Below are 18,285 nucleotides of genomic sequence, written 5' to 3'. Positions count from 1 at the left end.
TCCGATTAAGTTTTGGATAACGAGGCAGAAAAAAATTTAACGGTTGATCACAACCGTAAAGGAGGTTGAATCTCTTAAGACGCTTGGGTTCCCAAGTTGATTGTCTGTGACTAATCGAGAGCTGCTTCTTGTAAAATTGTCCAAGAATATATATTTCTATACAGGATTTCACTGGAAAAAAAAATAAATTTCTATTAATAACTAAATAAGGAGAAAATTTATTTTTCATCGATTTTCTATTATATATCAATCTCAATGAATCCGGAACATTTGAAATCAAATTATGTTTTCATTCAGATACAACATTAACTATATTAATCTCTGTGGTTTTTCATTCGTTCTGTTCGCAGTATGAAGTTGGTTGTTAGTTATCATTTGCGAATTATTATCATGATTTTTTTGTTTGTTTATATTTTTCGTGACATGTTTTGACATCTAGAAAAGAAATTTTTAATCGTAAATGACGCGTCGCGATTGCTATTTTCGATTTTATGTTGTCAAATTTATCATTAGTGTGATAAAATTTGTTAATAATAATATCAGTGTAGTGGGTGTATTTCAAAAACGATAAATAGTGACTTGGAAGAATATTGTGCGTGAAATCTCTGGTATCAGGCGATCGTGCGAAAGGGAGGTTATTGTTTTCAGTGGAAAAAAACTGTAGATTGGTAAGTTCTAATTATTAATTAAAATTTTCTTCTTAATTAAATTTATTATTCGTATATCTTATTATTATTTTTATTTATTATTAATTTAATTTAATTTAAAAACTCAATTTTCTGGTATCAATAAAAAATACTATAGTTCTAAATTTTATTACATTGGTCGTTTTCGTAAATTACTGGCAGTTACTGCCAGTAATATTACTGTTTAGTAAAAAAACATTAGTTCCTAAAAATACCCATTTCAAGTTCAATTATTCCAGAATCAATTAAAAATTAAATTATTTTCATTAAATTAATTATTCAAAATAATGAATTTTTTAATATTTAGTTTTTCAAAGAATTAATTAATCTTCAATTCAATTATTAACTTATGCAGTGGAGGATCTAGAGTCTAAATTTTTTGGGAAGAGCAATCCCTTTAGTGCGTGTACTTTTTTTTATTGTTATTGCTATTATGAGTAATTGTTCAAAATAATAATTAATTAATTATTCAAAAATCAAAAAACAATTAATTAAAAATTAAAATATTTCGTTTTAAATAAAAAATTCAATTATTCCGAAATCAATGAAAAATGCATTTGTTATAAACAGTTAATTAATTAACTTAAACTTCAGTTATTCAAAAATCAATAAAACAATCAATTTACAATTACATTATTCTGTTTTAAAAACAATTTAATTAAGTCTGAATTAATGAAAAATGTAATTGTTATAAACCGTTAATTAATTTATATTTTAATTATTCAGAAATCAATATAAAACATTAAAATTACATTATTCTGTTTTCAAAGCAATTCAATTAATCTGAAATGAAATTAATGAAAAATGCAATTTTTAAAATTATTCAATTTAATAAAGCTTCAGTTATTCAAAAATCAACAAAACAATTATTAATCAATTCAAAAATTAATTTATTCTGTTTCTAATAAAAATTTTAATTACTCTGAATAAAATCAATCAATTTTTCAAAAATGAAAAAAATAATTCAATTGTTTTAAATTTTATTGAATTTTAAAATTATTTTACACCAAAAATTAATTTATTTTTAAAAATAATTGCATTTCAAAGTATATTTGAACTTGGTATTCTTGTAAATTTTTTTTTTTATTATGTTAAAAATAAAATTGTTCTTTTTTAATTATTTTATTAATTTTTTACAATATTTGAATTTTAGAGAATCACAGTGAAAGGTGAAGTGTTAAAATAACACCAGAATGGATTAAAACAATCTGCAACAGTTTAATCCCTCTAGGATTAAATTAACACCAGAAAGGATTAAAATAATCTATTTTGGTGTTATTTTTAACTATGAATGAAATTTTACTTTAAATAAAACACCAAAGTCAACGATTTGTAAAACTTCAACGAATTTAGCTCCTCCAGGGAGAATAGTAAGTTAGTAAGTTACTTACTAACTTGTAACTTACTAACTAACTTAGTAACATAGTTACTAAATTCAATTGTGTTCAAAAATTAAAAAAAAAATTTTCGTCAAAATTTCAATTCTCTTTATAAATAATAAAATTCTTCTCTGTTATTTGCAATTATTTAACAAAATAATTTTTATCAAATTCTTGTCTAAATATCAATTATTTTCGAAAGTTTTCTAAAATTCAATGATTTTCAATACCTACTATTTCCATAAAATTTTCCAAAAGAATTCCATTATTAAAAAAAATTTGGATAAAATGCTGCGCAAAAATTCAATTATTTTCATAAATAATAAAATTTTTTGCAGGAATTCAATTATTTACAAATTTTTTTATAAATTTCTTGACAGTATTTAAATTATTTATTTAACAAAATTTCTCGAAAGAATTCAATTCTTATTCAAATTTGATATAAATTTCTTTTCAGAATTTCTGTTATTTTAAATTCCTTGCAAGTATTCAATAAATTACGGTAAAAAATTTTTTAAAATTTTCGTAAAAATTCCAATTTTCTTAATAAAAATAATCAAATTCTTCTCCAAAATTCAATTCTTTTCAAATATTATAATGAAATTCTTGGTAAAATTTCAATTATTTTTAGCAATTTTCCTCAATTCAATGATTTTCAATATCTACTATTTCAATCAAATTTTCCAAAAGAATTACATTATTAAAAAAAATTTGAATAAAATTCTACGCAAACATTCAATTATTTTCATAAATAAGAAAATTTTTTACAAGAATTCAATTATTTACCAATTTTTTTATAAATTTCTTCGCAATAATTCAATTATTTTCAAAAATACATAATAACATTTTTACAGGGATTCAATTATTTTTATAAATAATAAAATTCTTTTAAGAATTGAATTATTTTCATAAATAATAAAATATAAAACTCACTGCAGAATTTCAATTATCTTTAATGCAATTTTAATCGAATTCCTCGAAAAAAGTAATTATTCTTAAAAAAATTTATTAAAATGCGTCCAAAAAATTTAATGATTTAAAAAATTTGTTGATAACATTTTTTATGAGAATTTAATTTCAAGAAACATGAAATTAAAAAAATGATTTATTTTTGTATTTAAATAATTGAATTCTCGTAGAATTTACTAATAAAAATTTATTTGAAATTAACTTTATTTTTATTAAAATTTGTAGAAAATAATTAAATTCTTCTCAGAATTTTTTTTAAAGTTTTTAAATAATTTTTAAAATAATTTTTGCGATGAATTTTACTTTGAAAGGATTTCTTAACAAGAATTTATTAAAAATTTTTTTGAAAATAATTGAAATTTTGATAAGAATTCAATTATTTTTGAAAAAATGAATTCTTGACAAGAATATGTTTCAAATTTTTGAAAATAATTGAAATCCTCCAAAAATTTTATTAATAATGAAAATAATTAAAATCTTCCAAAGAATTGCATTTTTTATGCGATGATAATTGAATTCTTGCGAAAAATTTTATTAAAATTTTTGAAAATAATAGAAATTCTCCGAAGAATTTTATTATTTACGAGAATAATTGAATTCTTGTGACAAATTTTATTATTTGCAAAAATAATTGAATTCTTGTAAAGGATTTTTAAAAAATTTTTGAAATTAATTGAATTTCGAAGAATTTTATTATTAAATAAAAAAAATTGAAATTTTGACAAGAATTTTATTAAAATTTGTGAAAATAATTGTATTTTAAAAAATTTTATTATTTGTAAAAATAATTGAAATTTTGACGAGAATATTTTTCAATTTTTGTACATAATTGAATAATTTTTATTTTTCAATATATATTTAATTGCAGAATTTTCGAATAATTGAAATTTTGTAAGTTTGAATTGTAAACGAATGAATTTGAAAATTCTCATAAAACTCATTGCAGCGTTTCAATTATTTTTTCATACAATTATAATTGAATTTCTTGAAAAAAGTAATTATGTTCATGCAAGTTTTAATAAAATTCGACAAAAGAATTTAATTATTTAAAAATTTGTTAATAAAATTCTTTATGAGAATTGAATTTTGAGAAACATTCAATTATTCAATAAATTATTTACTTTTGCATTTAAATAATTAAATTCTTGTAGAATTTTCTAATAAAAATTGATTTTCATTTCATAAAAATGAATTTTAGTTAAAATTATAGATTATAATTTAGATTATAATTGAATATTAAAAGCAATTTAGCGTGAATTTTTAGAAATAATTGAATTTTGAAATTAATTTTCATGAAAAAGTTTAATTGATTTTTTTTTTTATTATTTGAAGTTTTTATTTTCTAATATGCATTTAATTAAAGAATTTAGGATTAATTGCAATTTCTTGAAATTGAATTTTGTAAACAAATGGATTTGAAAATTGCCAAAGAACTTTTTCGAAAATTATTAAAAATAATAGATATAAAGTAAAATTGTAGTTAAAAATTTTTGAAAATAAAAATTGAATTGAAATAATGAAAATAATTTTGAAGAAGTACAATATTATTATAATAGGTATAAAATAATGATTTTGTCAGTCGGTCATTTTTAATTATTATAAAACATGAAGAAATCATCGATATCTTCATGTTTTATAGTTATAAAAAAATTTAATGAACTAAAATTTTATTAATTGTAAAAAATAACACCAATATTGATTATTTTAATCTTTTTTGGTGTTAATTTAATCTGCAACACTTTTTAATACCTCACGATTTACTGTGATAATAGTATAATAGAGAATAATATTCTTTTCCTTTTAAATGAGAGCGCGATCACGAAACTATTATTTTTCCCGGATGCCCTTTATAAATTTTATTTATAATTTTTCATAATTAATGATAGAATGAGACACGTTATATTTTGTGTTCGTGTTATCTGATTATTAGTTATTAATTGATTTTTTATACGTGAAAAACATAGGAATTATTTATTATTTTAGCTAAGAAGCTGAAAAAGAAGATTTGTTTTGAAAAACATCATTGGTACATTTTTTGACAAACAATATAATGGCCAACGTCCAGACAAGGTATATTGCTTTAAGTATTAAAGATTATGAAAGATTAAAAACGTATGGAAGAATGTTGAATGATAACCATATGTTTAAATTTGAAGAATTATTACGAATTCAGTCAAATTCTGTTTTTGATATGCAAAGTACATTGCTTTTACAAACTCCTGAATTCATTGTTCCGATTAGAGAAGGTCAAAGACATATTCAAATACTTTTTAGTGGTTTTGCTAATAAGGGACATTGGATTTGTACTTATTACGATGGAGTGAGATTGAATGTTTTTGATAGTGTTAATGAAAGGCGTTTGACTGATGATCATAAAAGTTATTTAAGTAGATTGTTTCCATTTCACCCACAAGTAGTTTTTGTAGATGTTGATCAACAACCTCTAGGTAGTCTTGAGTGCGGAGTTTATTCGATAGCGTTTGCAACATCTATACTTTTTAACGAAATGCCAAATACTGTTAATTATAAGACTCGTAATAATGCGATGAGAAATCATTTAGAAACAATGTATAAAGATAATCGTCTAACTCCTTTTCCGTCAGTGAGAGCGTCTAATATTAGACATTTGATTGTCGAGAATAGTTTTTTTAGAGACCGAATTCAAAATGGTAAACCAAACCCTTCTCGTTTTTCTGAGATTCCCCCACGTAATAATTTAAAGAGAGTTCTATCAGATAAACATTTAAATATCAAGCACTCTTTAAATGATGAAAATGAAAAGAAGAAACTTCGTGTAACTAGTGATAATGTTAAAAATGTTTCATTAGTTAAACATCCAGAAATTGAGAATCCTCTAGATAAACAAAATGATAAAAAGATCCTTCGTGCAATGAAAGCTAAAGAAAGAATGAGGAAGGCAAGGCGTGAAGAAACGGATGAACAGAAAATAATTAGAAAAGAAAATGATAGACTAAAGAAACGTCATAGTAAAGAGATAGAAATGGAAGTTCAAAAAAAAGAACGCCAACAGAGAGATTTGATATGCAAAAAAAAAAAATTATCTAAAGAAACAGAAGATGAAAAGAAAGAGCGTCAAGAAAAAAATTTGCTATGTAAAACAAAGCAATTATTTTTAGAAAATGAAGAAAAAAAGCAACAACGACAAGAAAAATGTTCACAAAGTAAAAGGAATAAGAAAAACAATAAAAAATTGGAAACCACGGGTGTTGCAATTAAGTCCCTCGAAGCTTTTGAAGAAAGTATAGTTTCTCAAAATTACTTAGGTTTGATGAATGTTGTGTGTCAGTTTTGCGGTGCGTTACATTTTTTGAGTGAATTGCCAGCAGATAAATTATTTAACTCTTGCTGCCATAAGGGAAAAGTTATTTTAAATGATTTAAGTCCTTATCCAGATTATTTACACAATTTATTATTTGATTCTAGCTCTGAAGGTAAAAATTTTAGAGAGAATATTCGTTCGTATAATAGTGCATCCGCCTTTGCCAGCATGGGAGCTAAATTAGAAATTCCTAAAGGAAGAGGTCCTTTTGTTTTTCGTATACATGGACAAGTGTATCACAATACATACGATCTTCATCCTAATAATAGTGAAAGTCGAAAATATGGACAACTATACATTCTTGATACTAATCAAGCAGTTCTTGAACGATTGAAACATGATTCTAACAAGAAATTTTTACCATCATTAATGAAAGAAATAGACGAATTGTTGAGATATATTAATCCTTACGCTAAAGCATTTAAAATGATGAGAGAAGTAGAATTAGAAGAAGAAATACGAGCGAAATTGCGAAATGAACCTATGAGAGATATTCAAATGTGGATAAAAAGAGACAGATCATTGAATCAAAGCAAATTTAATGTTCCGTCTTGTAATGAGGTGGCAGTTGTATTCGTTAGTGAAGATGGTGAACCTCCAGTAGAACGTGATATATGTATACATCCAAGAAATGATAAAAGTATTCCTATTCACAATCTCAGTGCAAATGCTGATCCCATGATATATCCGTTAGTGTTTCCTGCAGGTGATCCAGGATGGACAGTAAATATAAAACAGAAAGGAGGCACTGATCGTGATGTTACTCTTTTACAGTTTTACATTTTTCGTCTTTCTTATAGAGGAAAATTTAATCCTTGTTTGCAAATGGGCAAATTAACTCAACAACTGATAGTTGATTTTTGGTCGAAAGTGGAAGGTTTGCGTATCAGTTACATATATTCGAATCAAAAAAAACTTCGAGCTGAATTGTATTGTGGATTGATGGATTATTTATATAATAAAGCTGCAGAAGAAAATGTTCGACCAGGAAGAATAATTGTTTTACCATCAACATTTACTGGTGGACCACGTTCTTACCAACAATTTTTTATGGATGCCATGCGATTAGTTCAAGAATTTGGAAAACCAGATTTATTTATTACCATGACATGTAATCCGAAATGGTGTGAAATTACAGAAAATTTGTTATGTGGTGAAACTGCATCTGATCGGCCAGATATTGTTGCAAGAGTTTTCCAACAAAAAGTAAAAGCGCTAATGATTGAATTAAAAGACAACCAAATTTTTGGACCAGTTATTGCTTATGTATATGTGATAGAATTTCAAAAGCGTGGATTACCACATGTACATTTAATTGTCTTTTTAGATCAATCACATGCTATTCGTGATGCAGAAACTGTTGATAAAATAATTTGTGCAGAAATTCCTGATGAAGCAAAACATCCAGAACTTTTTAACATTGTAAAACAATTTCAAGTTCATGGACCTTGCGGAAAGCAAAACATGAATTCACCGTGCATGAATCCTGAAACAAAAGTTTGCACTAAACATTATCCGAAACCATTTACTTCAGAAACAGATTATTCGAAAAATTATCCAGAATATAGACGAAGAAATGATGGCAGAAAAATTATATTTTATAACAAAGATGGTTCAATTAAATGCACTGCAGACAATTCAATGATTGTGCCATATAATCCATATTTAAGTAAAAAATTTGCTTGTCATATTAATGTTGTAGCATGCGGTAGCATAGGTGGTGTTAAATATTTATTTAAATATTGTTATAAAGGTCATGATTGTGCGATAGTAGGTATTAAGGATAATAATCAGGTAATGAATTATGATGAACCGCAACATTATTTAAACACACGCTATGTATGTCCACCAGAAGCAATGCATAGACTACTCGAATTTAATATGCATGAACAATCACATGCAACGTATAGATTAGCTGTACATTTACCTGATCATCAAACAATATGCTTCACAGAAGGAATGGAACAAAAGGCAATTGACACATTTAAAAATACGACATTAACAGCATGGTTTGAGTTAAATAAAAAAGATCCTGAGGCACACAAATATTTATATTCAGAAATACCACACAATTATGTATTCATTCAACAAACAAAAACTTGGAAAAAAAGAGAACGGATTACCAAACCTTTAATTTCTCGAATGTATTTTGTAAGTCCAAAAGATATTGAAAGATATTGGTTGAGAACTTTACTACTTTATGTACGTGGTGCTAAATCATTTGAAGATGTAAGAACGTATGAAGGTATAAGATATAATTCTTTTACGGAAGCAGCTCGTGCCAGAAATTTAATGGTTGATGATAATGAATGGGATAATTGTTTAACTGAAGCTGTAAACTTGAAATTTCCTAAAGAACTTTGTAGATTATTTGCATACATATGTGTATTTGGATTGCCTGCGAATGCTATTGATTTATGGAATAAATATAAAGATGATATGATTTTGATAATAATTTACCAGCGGAGGTATCAATTCAAAAGTCGTTAATTTTAATTAATGAAGTACTTAATTTTCATGGATTTTCATTACATCAATTTGGTTTGCCTAATATAGATCAGAAACTTCTTGAACAATATAATTCTGTAGATACGGAAAATAATGCATTAGCATTAAAATTGCTTAAAGAAGAATCTAATATTCTTATTGAAAGTTTAAATAACGAACAGCGTCAAGTTTTTGATGATGTTTTGATGGCAGTATATGATGATAATTGCGAAAATAGATATATTTATCTTGACGGACCGGGAGGTAGTGGTAAAAGTTATTTACATAATACAATTATTACAACTGTTGAAAGTCAGGGATTGATAGTTTTATCAGTTGCATGGACTGGTATAGCTGCTAACCTTTTAAAAGGTGGTCGAACGTCACATAATATGTTTAAATTTCCTATACCAATTAATGAAGATTCAAAATGTAATATTAGTGGAATGTCAAAACATGCAGAAATTTTTAGAAAAGCCAAAATTATTATTTGGGATGAAATAACAATGGCACCTAAGTATGCATTACAAGCAATGGAATGTATGTTGAGAGATATAACAAAATGTAGTAAACCTTTTGGAGGTAAAGTTATTTTGCTTTCAGGAGATTTTCGACAAACTTTACCTATTGTTCCTCACGGTAATCGTACTCACATTGTTGAGGTATGTGTGAAAAATAGTAGATTATGGCAACATTTTAAAAGTAGATCTTTACATGCTAATGTCAGATTGAATAATGATCAGATCGAGTTTTCAAATTGGTTATTAAATGTCGGTGATGGTAAACCTGCAAGTTCATTTGAGAAAGAAAATAATGTTTTAGAAATTCCAGAAGATTTAATTTCAAATGGGAATTTAATTGATGAAATATATGGGTCATCGATAAGTCCAAATGATTCATCTGTTTACTCCTCTTGTATTCTTTCATTAACTAATGCTGAAGTATTGGACATGAATGAATGCATTTTGTCAAGATTAGAAGCAGAAGAAGTAGTTTATTATAGTAATGATTCACATGTTGATGATGATAATCCAGAAAATATAAATAATCTCATTCCAATAGAATTTTTAAATAGTTTAACACCAGATGGTTTACCTCCTCATAAATTGCCGTTGAAAGTAGGATGCATAATTATGTTGTTGAGAAATTTGAATTTGGCTCAGGGATTATGTAATGGTACTCGATTAGTTGTAAAATCTTTATTGCAGAATGTAATTTTGGCAGAAATTATTTCTGGAAAATCTAAAGGTGAAGTAGTTTTTATTCCTCGCATTGATTTATCGCCTTCACAAGACGCACTTCCTTTCAAAATGGTCAGAAGACAATTTCCAATTAGACTTGCCTATGCAATGACTATTAATAAATCTCAGGGCCAATCATTTGATAAAGTAGGAATATATTTACCAATTTCAGCATTTGGTCATGGTCAAGTTTATGTTGGTGGTTCTCGAGTTAAGTCTAAGGAAAATTTAAAAATTCTAGCTGTTAATTCTGCAGTATACAAAAATTCAGAATATCCAGAAAAATTGTATGTCAAAAATATCGTTTATCATGAAATACTTTAATTTAAAATCGTTATAGATCTTTGTACATTAAATAAGTATTTAGGATGTTCAATAAATATTTTCTGGAAAATTGTATAAGATTTGATTACCATATTGAGAAAATTTTAAGTTGATTACAGGCTTTTTATGGTAATCACTAGAACACTTTGTCTAAAGGCTCACAGTTCATCATAAAAAGGCGAGAATCTACACCTAAGGAACTGCTGCTAACCTTTCAGAAGTAGATTCTCGCCTTTTTACGACAAACTGTGAGTTTGGATATTTCCTGGATATCCTTCAGTTCTTAAGATATCTCAGAAGATCTATGGGACATTCTACGGATATAACACTTTCCCGATATCTTTAGGACATCCGTAGGATATTTTAAATATTTGGATGCCGTTAGGGTTAATTTCAACCATGAAAAGCCTGCAGTCTGCATAAAATTTTCTTAATATAGGAAGACTATCATTTAAAGCAAGATATTACATAGCTAAACAATCAAATATACAATAATACCCCGAGACCTTCGTTATCCCGTTTTACGAGAATTCAGAGATACACGGTTTTTTATGGCCGCACACATTAACTTTCTCATTACAGCTTGAAAACTACATATATTCTGTAAATGATAAATTTTAAATTGGAGAATTGATTTATGCAAAAATTAAATTAAATGAAGGTTAATTAAGGTTTAATTAATTAAATTAAATGAAGGTTAATTAAGGTTTAATTAATTAAATTAATTAAATGAAGGTTTAATTAATAATTAATACGTAATTATAATGTTCAAATATTAAATAATTACAGGTTAATTTATTTTTTGCACAAGTCAATTATTCAAATGGAATAATCCATTTTTATAAAATATAACAATAAAAATGTAAAATGGCAACAAAAATAAAAAAATAACAATGGCAAAATGGCAATATAAAAATAAAATTGGAAAATTGGCAATAAAAAAAAATAAAAAAATGGCAATAAAATAACAAAAATAAAGATGGCATTAATGATGGCAAACACACAAAGAAAATAAGAAAATGGCAATATAAAAATAAAAATGGCATTAATGATGGCAAACTAACAATAAAAATGAAAAATGGCAATAAAAATAACAATGACAAAATGACAATAACAATAAAATTAAAAAATGACTATAAAAATATAAATGACATTATTGATGACAAAAAACAACAGAAATAAAAAATTGGCAATAACAATGACAAAATGACTACTATAACAATAAAAATAATATAATAACAATAATAACTAGATAACGATAACAACTGAAAATTGGCAATACCATAGACAAAATAACAAGTTAACAAAACTGTAATAATAATAATAATTACTATACTAACACTAAAATAAAGCAATAATATTTATATATTATTATTATATTATTATTTATTATTTATTATTTATTTATTTATTTTTTTTTTATTTATTTATTATTATTTATTTTTATTATTTATTTATTATTTTTATTTTTTTATTTATTTATTATTATTATTATTATTTTATTATTTATATATTATTATTAATATATAATGAAAATTATTAACAAATGTATGAAGAATGACGAAAGGTAAAACTTTTTTTAATTCATAACACAGCACAATGCTTTTCTTATGGGAGAAAAAAATTTTGTAACTTTTTTTCAATGTTTTGCAGATTTAAAGGATTTTAAACACTTTCTATCTACATATATGGAATTGAAACGAATTCTATAAAATAATTGTAATGGAATTTATAGTTTACACTTCACAGCAACTTGAAAATATGCTAAAATGTATGTTTTTGAGGTTAAGAACGTTTGTTTACAATTATTTTTTTATATACATAAAATATAGGGCAATAATATATATAGTTGTAAACAAACGTTCTTAACTTCAAAAACATACATTTTAGCTAATTTTCAAGTTGCTGTGAAGTGTAAACTATAAATTCCATTACAATTATTTTATAGAATTCGTTTCAATTCCATATATGTAGATAGAAAGTGTTTAAAATCCTTTAAATCTGCAAAACATTGAAAAAAAGTTACAAAATTTTTTTCTCCCATAAGAATAGCATTGTGTTGTCTGTTTGTTTTCCCTCCAGCTATCTGACGTCACACCTGAAATCGAAATATCTCGATGTAGTGAAAAAGCAATTCGTCATTTATCCACGATTTTTTTGATCCGTGAAATTTCTCCTTTACTTAACTGTCTTTGTCGATAGGGGACACATTCACACAAGTGAATCGGCGAAAATCTATCTCAACCACTAAGTTTTTGTTTCGTACGACCAGAATACATATTATTTAAAACAAATCAAGGAAAATTAGCTGAGAAGAGAATTCAATTAAAAGTGAAAAATGAATGTGGAAGAAATGTTTGAAAAATTAGAAAAATGTATTGAAAATGAATTAGGATCAGAAAATGAACAAACGAGCACAGGGAATAATGAAAATCTAAGTATCAATAATAATGAATCGATTAACGATGTAAGCGAAAACAGCAGAAATGAACCTCCTCTAGGAGAGCAATTATTAATGTTCAATAATCAATTATCAAATACTGAAGATTCAATTGATAATTCAATCATGTAAGAGAAACACCATTTTAAATTTTTTTAATAAAAAAATTACAGATTTCGCATTCATCTATGGTTTTACGAAAACTTACTATTTACTACTTTTTTTAATTAAGTATTTGAAGGAATTTATTTATAGAAATTAAATTATTTAAAATTTCAAAAAAATATTTCAAAAGAAATTAATTATTTTTACAAAAATTGATAATTTTCGTTGCAAAAATGCACTTATTTTCATCTATTTTTCGAAAAATGTAATTATTTTTAAAAAATTTGACAAGTAGTCAATTTTTAAAAATAATAATTAATTATTCTATAAATAAAATCTTTATTTTTGCATCTAAATAATTAAATTTTTGTAGAATTTTTAAATACAAAAATTATATAAAAATGAATTTTAGTTTATATTTTTTTAAATAATAATTGAATATTGAAAGCATTAACGTAGTATTAATTTTTTAGAAATAATTAAATTTCAAAAAATTATTTAACAATTAATTTTTAATTTTTGTGAATCGATTAAAACGTTTTTTAGTTGTTAAAATTTAATTTTTCGATAGATACTTTTTTACTACTTTTTTCAATCTTGAAGAAACTTTTTGCTACTTTTTGAAAATAAATTATTGAATGCGAAGTCTGAAATTGAAAAATTTTCAATTACATTTCAAAAAAATATTTTGATTATCGTTATAAAAAATATAGAAATTCTCAATTATATTATAGTGATAATATTAATAATATAATTATTATTTTTACAGTAATATAACAGGTTATGTTGAATATATAAGTCCATTTAAGCATGGAAGATTTATTTTAATGATGTATTTTGTATTAAATATCAATCGCAAAAAGTTCAAAGTAGTTGTTTGGAAAAATGAAATTCAAAGAATACAAACGCTTTTAGAATTACATAATGTAATTATTAAAGTTTTTTATTTAATATGTGCGAATATTTATTATATTATTTAATATTAATATAAATTAAAAATTTTAAATAGGTTCTTTACATTGAAGGTGCTAGAGTAAAGAAAATTAAAAATCAAAAATTCAGTATTAATGGCGAAAAATACGAATTTTTTATTCACAAGAGTACCAAAGTAACCAAACTTGGTGTAATGGTTCCCCACATTTGATGAGATTTACGATTTTTTTCAATTAAAAGTATTGTGGTTAATAATGTTTAAAAATGAATGATCATGTAATTTAATAATAAGTATTATTATACTTTTAAAATAAACACAATTTTTGAAATTAATTTTAAATATTTAATTATTGCTAATTTAATTTTTTTTAATTATGATACTTAATAATTTTATATTTCACAGTTTATGAAAAGTCAGTCCCAAACGATGTCATCATCAATTCAAATACAGTAAAATAATTTTTGTACCTTAATACATAATTAATTAATTAATTAATTAATTAAAATTATGAAAAAGTAGAAGACTAACTTTGCTAAAGTATCAAAACTAAGAAATAATGATTTATTATAAAAAGTTTCTATTATTAAAAATTAATAATTTTGGAAAAATTAAAAAAAAATTATTTAAAATATTTGAAACATAACAAAATTAACTTCTATAAATAATTACTATTTAAAATTCGAATTTTTTTAAATATATAGGTATAAAGTTAATAAAAGTAAGTAATTAATTAATGAATATTATAAAAATATAATATTATTTATCAAATTGAAGCTAAAAAATATAATTAATACATTTAATCTATATTTTTCTCTATTTTATTAATTTATTTATTAAAAATAAAAATTAATTTTTTTATTAATATATTATATATAATTTGTTATATAAACAATTGAATTGAATATATATATATATATACATTAACAAAAGAAAACGAAAAGGTAGACATTTTGAATTGTGTTAAAATTGTGTCAAAAAACTTTCAATTTCTCACAAAAATCAAAATGAGTTTAACGATTCCAGAAAAAACAAAAATTATTTTATCAACAACTATTGATGAATTTGAGGCTCACTCAACAAAACTCATGGATTCGTTAAGCAAGTAAGTTAAATTATAAATTAAAAATATAATTTTTTGTCTACTGCATTTTATTTCAATAGAATAACTTTTTTTATTTATTATAATTTCTATTTTTAATTATAATTACATGATTAATATTTTTGAATTGAATAAAAAGTAAAAAATTATATATAATTATATCTTTAACAGATTTTAAAATAATTTTTTAAATTAAAATTAATTTCAAATGATTTCTGTTAAAAAATTATTTTTATAATAATTTTTACTTCCTTTTCTAATTTTTAAGGATTAATGATCTTGGAAAAAGTAGCGAACCTCATTCGCACGAAGGAGACGATGAAGAAATGAGAGTCCCGGAACCGGAACCGGAACCTGAACCGAAAGATAACGAAATAATCTTCACATCGAATGAAGAATTTGATGCCATTGAACCAAATGATACGAGTCTGTATGTATTATTTCAAAATTATTTATTATGAAAAATTTTTAAAAATAAATTTTATTTTATAAATATGTAATGTATATTAAATTTTATTTACTTATATTGATAATTATTTATTATTATTTATTTGCTCATTATTTTAATTATCATTTATTAATAATATTAAATGTAGTTTTATTTTTATTATTTGTTTTTTAAATTAATTTATTTATTACTTTACAGCGAGGTTACGGGTTACGTTGACAAAGTTACAGCCTCTAAAATTGTCGGGAGGAACACGAAGTACAGAGTTATGTCGTTCATTTTAAACAATGGTTCTGGGACAAGATGTATGGTGTCAGTGTGGGGAAAGGAGATTGACAGAATTGAACCTGACTTGCAAGTTAACATGGTAATAAACAATTTATAATAATAAATATAATAATTAGAGCACAGATCTAATAATACTAATTTATTCATTTTAATGATAATAATTATTATTATTAATTTAAAAGGTTTAATTGTAAATAATAATTTTTTCATAATAAAATAGGTTTTACTCATCGAAGGAGCTGAAGCTTTAAGTTTCAAAGATCCCAAATTTAATGAAGGGACAACAAGTTACCAATTAAATGTTAAGGAACACACGAAATTTACTGTTTTAAAATCTGAAAATTGCAAACAAATGGAAAACATCAGAAAACCTAAAACTATTGAGTTCGAGGATGCTTCTTCTGAAAGCGGATTTGTCAAAATTAAAGGTTTTATTAAGTCGGCTTTTCGTCTTCTCACATACACCACAAACGAAGAACACATTTGGTATGGAGTTGGAACATTGACAAATGGAAATTATAAAATGGAGATCAGAATTAAGGACTTTGCAGCGGATACAGAATATCTAGAGAAAGGAGACCATGTAGAAGTAGAAGGAATTTTAAAATTTACAAGTAAATAAAATAAAATATATGAAAATTTTTCTATTTTCTTTTTTATTATTTTAACTTAAATATTTTTTATTTAATAAGAATGTAATAATATATTTTATTAATTTAAATGAATTAATTAAGTTTCAATTAATATTTGTTGTATAAAATTTTTTTTTAATTTAATTATAAATTTTTTACTAAGTAAATATTGTTTCAATAATTGCTATTATATATTATTATGATTTTAAAATTCACAAATAAATGTAACGAAATATATGAAAATTTTTCTATTCTATTTTCTATTATTTTTTACTTAAATATTTTTTTTAATAAACATTTATTTAATATTAATTAAATAATATATTTTATTATTTTAAATAAAATCAGGGTGGCCGCAAGATTGATTTTATCAATTTCCCTGACATCTTCCTGACATTTTACTGACATAACAACGAATTTCCCTAACAAACATTTTTTTGTTTAGAGCAAAAAATATATTGCATAACGGTCTTAATTTCTTTAATTACCCTGACAAAAAAAATTTTCCTAACATTTCCCTGATTTTAGTGACAAAAAATTTTTTTTCCTGACATTTCCCTGACTTTACTGACAAAAATTTTTTTCCTGACATTTCCTTAACTTTACTGTCAAAATATTTTTTTTCCTGGCATTTCGCTGACTTTACTGACTTTACTGACTTTACTAACATGTGGCCACCCTAAAAATAATTAAATTTCAATTAATATTTATTGTATAAAAAATTTTTTTAATTAAATTATAAATTTTTATTAAGTAAATATTTTGTTTCAATAATTGTTATATAGTATTTTATATAATTATATTTTTAAATAAATTAATTGAAGTATTTTGTGCAGAAACAGCATAAGTCCATAATTCGAAATTGTTCAGGAATCAATAGAAACTATTTTTCTTGTAAATATTAAGATTTTTTTAATTCGGCTTTTTGCATTATATTCATTTAAATATAAATTTTCAATAATAAAGTGATTTTCGAAAAAAATGGACTTATGCGGTTTCTGAACAAAACGCTTCAAATAAATTTCAATTAATATTTTTATTATATATAATTATTATAAATATAATGTGAATATTAATTTTGTTATCTTTTTTAGAATACGAGAAATTGATTTATCTATCAATTGACAACACCAAGTGCATCAAAATAATTGATGAGAAAAAAATGAAATATTTTGAAATTACAAAATGCAACAATTCTCTTGTTAAAATAATGTAATATTCAATGTCATTTAATGTCATTTAACAATTGTTTCTCAATTCAATAAAAAATAAAAATTATTTTCAATTGTAATTCATTTATTCTACTATATACAGGGTGGCCACCGGACCTTGAAACCTTGAAAATCTTGAAATAGACGTGAATTTTGTCAAACCTTGAAAAAATCGTGAATTTTTTTAAAAACCTTGAACTTTAGTATTATATATTATTAAAACTAAAAAAAAAATTTTTGACCATTTTCAAAATTTTATTTTTTGAGAAAATTAAAATTTTTCAGGATTGCCACAGGTCAGGGAAATTAGGGAAAAGTCAGGGAAAGTAAAATTGGTCAGGGAAAAGTCAGAGATTTTTATTTGAGTAACTGGAAAAAATTGAATTTTGGAGAAGTTACAAATGATTGCAGAAATTCAATTATTTTCAAAAGTAATAAAATTCTTCGCAAAAATTCAATTATGTTCAAAAGTTAAAAAAAATTCTCATAAAAATTCAATTATCTTTAAAAATAATAAAATTCTTCTCCAAATTTAAATTATTTTCAAAAATTTTAATAAAATTCTTTGCAAAATTTCAATTATTTTCAAAAAATTTTTCTCAATTCAATGATTTTCAATATCTACAGTTTTAATAAAAATTTTCAAAAGAATTCAATTATTTAAAAAAATTTTTTAATAATATATAAGTTGTTGAATTTTAA

The 18,285-nt window shown here is 23.6% G+C and overlaps 1 protein-coding gene across 7 annotated transcripts; it reads left to right on the top strand.

The window, feature by feature from the left end:
• The first annotated feature begins 401 nt into the window (after nt 1-401).
• On the top strand, nt 402-17,650 carry LOC122507181. Of its 7 annotated transcripts, none has more exons than XM_043619766.1 (11): nt 402-668; nt 5,018-5,104; nt 12,629-12,994; nt 13,741-13,897; nt 13,981-14,180; nt 14,308-14,354; nt 14,929-15,007; nt 15,273-15,434; nt 15,651-15,819; nt 15,961-16,354; nt 17,467-17,650. In XM_043619766.1, the coding sequence occupies exons 7-11, from the start codon at nt 14,991-14,993 to the stop codon at nt 17,586-17,588; spliced, it is 864 nt and encodes a 287-aa protein (XP_043475701.1). In that variant the 5' UTR covers nt 402-668; nt 5,018-5,104; nt 12,629-12,994; nt 13,741-13,897; nt 13,981-14,180; nt 14,308-14,354; nt 14,929-14,990; the 3' UTR covers nt 17,589-17,650. The 7 variants fall into 7 exon arrangements, with proteins under 7 accessions (XP_043475701.1, XP_043475700.1, XP_043475704.1 ...); XM_043619765.1 differs by having other exon boundaries at nt 12,509-12,994; XM_043619769.1 differs by lacking the exons at nt 12,629-12,994; nt 13,741-13,897; nt 13,981-14,180.
• Nucleotides 17,651-18,285: the final 635 nt, after the last annotated feature.

The sequence above is a fragment of the Leptopilina heterotoma genome, unplaced genomic scaffold (genome assembly GCF_015476425.1).
Source record: "Leptopilina heterotoma isolate Lh14 unplaced genomic scaffold, ASM1547642v1 Lhet_45, whole genome shotgun sequence".
Lineage (NCBI taxonomy): Eukaryota > Metazoa > Arthropoda > Insecta > Hymenoptera > Figitidae > Leptopilina > Leptopilina heterotoma.
The sequence above is the reverse complement of the archived record's forward strand: the minus strand, read 5'-3'. Positions and strand labels throughout refer to the sequence as shown.

Bases quoted from the DNA above. Each gene is read 5' to 3' on its own strand.
- LOC122507181 (XM_043619764.1), top strand. From the start codon at position 14,910: ATGAGTTTAACGATTCCAGAAAAAACAAAAATTATTTTATCAACAACT. The intron at 15,435-15,650 runs GTATGTATTATT...ATTACTTTACAG, and splicing joins GAACCAAATGATACGAGTCT to CGAGGTTACGGGTTACGTTG. The intron at 16,355-17,466 runs GTAAATAAAATA...TATCTTTTTTAG, and splicing joins AGGAATTTTAAAATTTACAA to AATACGAGAAATTGATTTAT.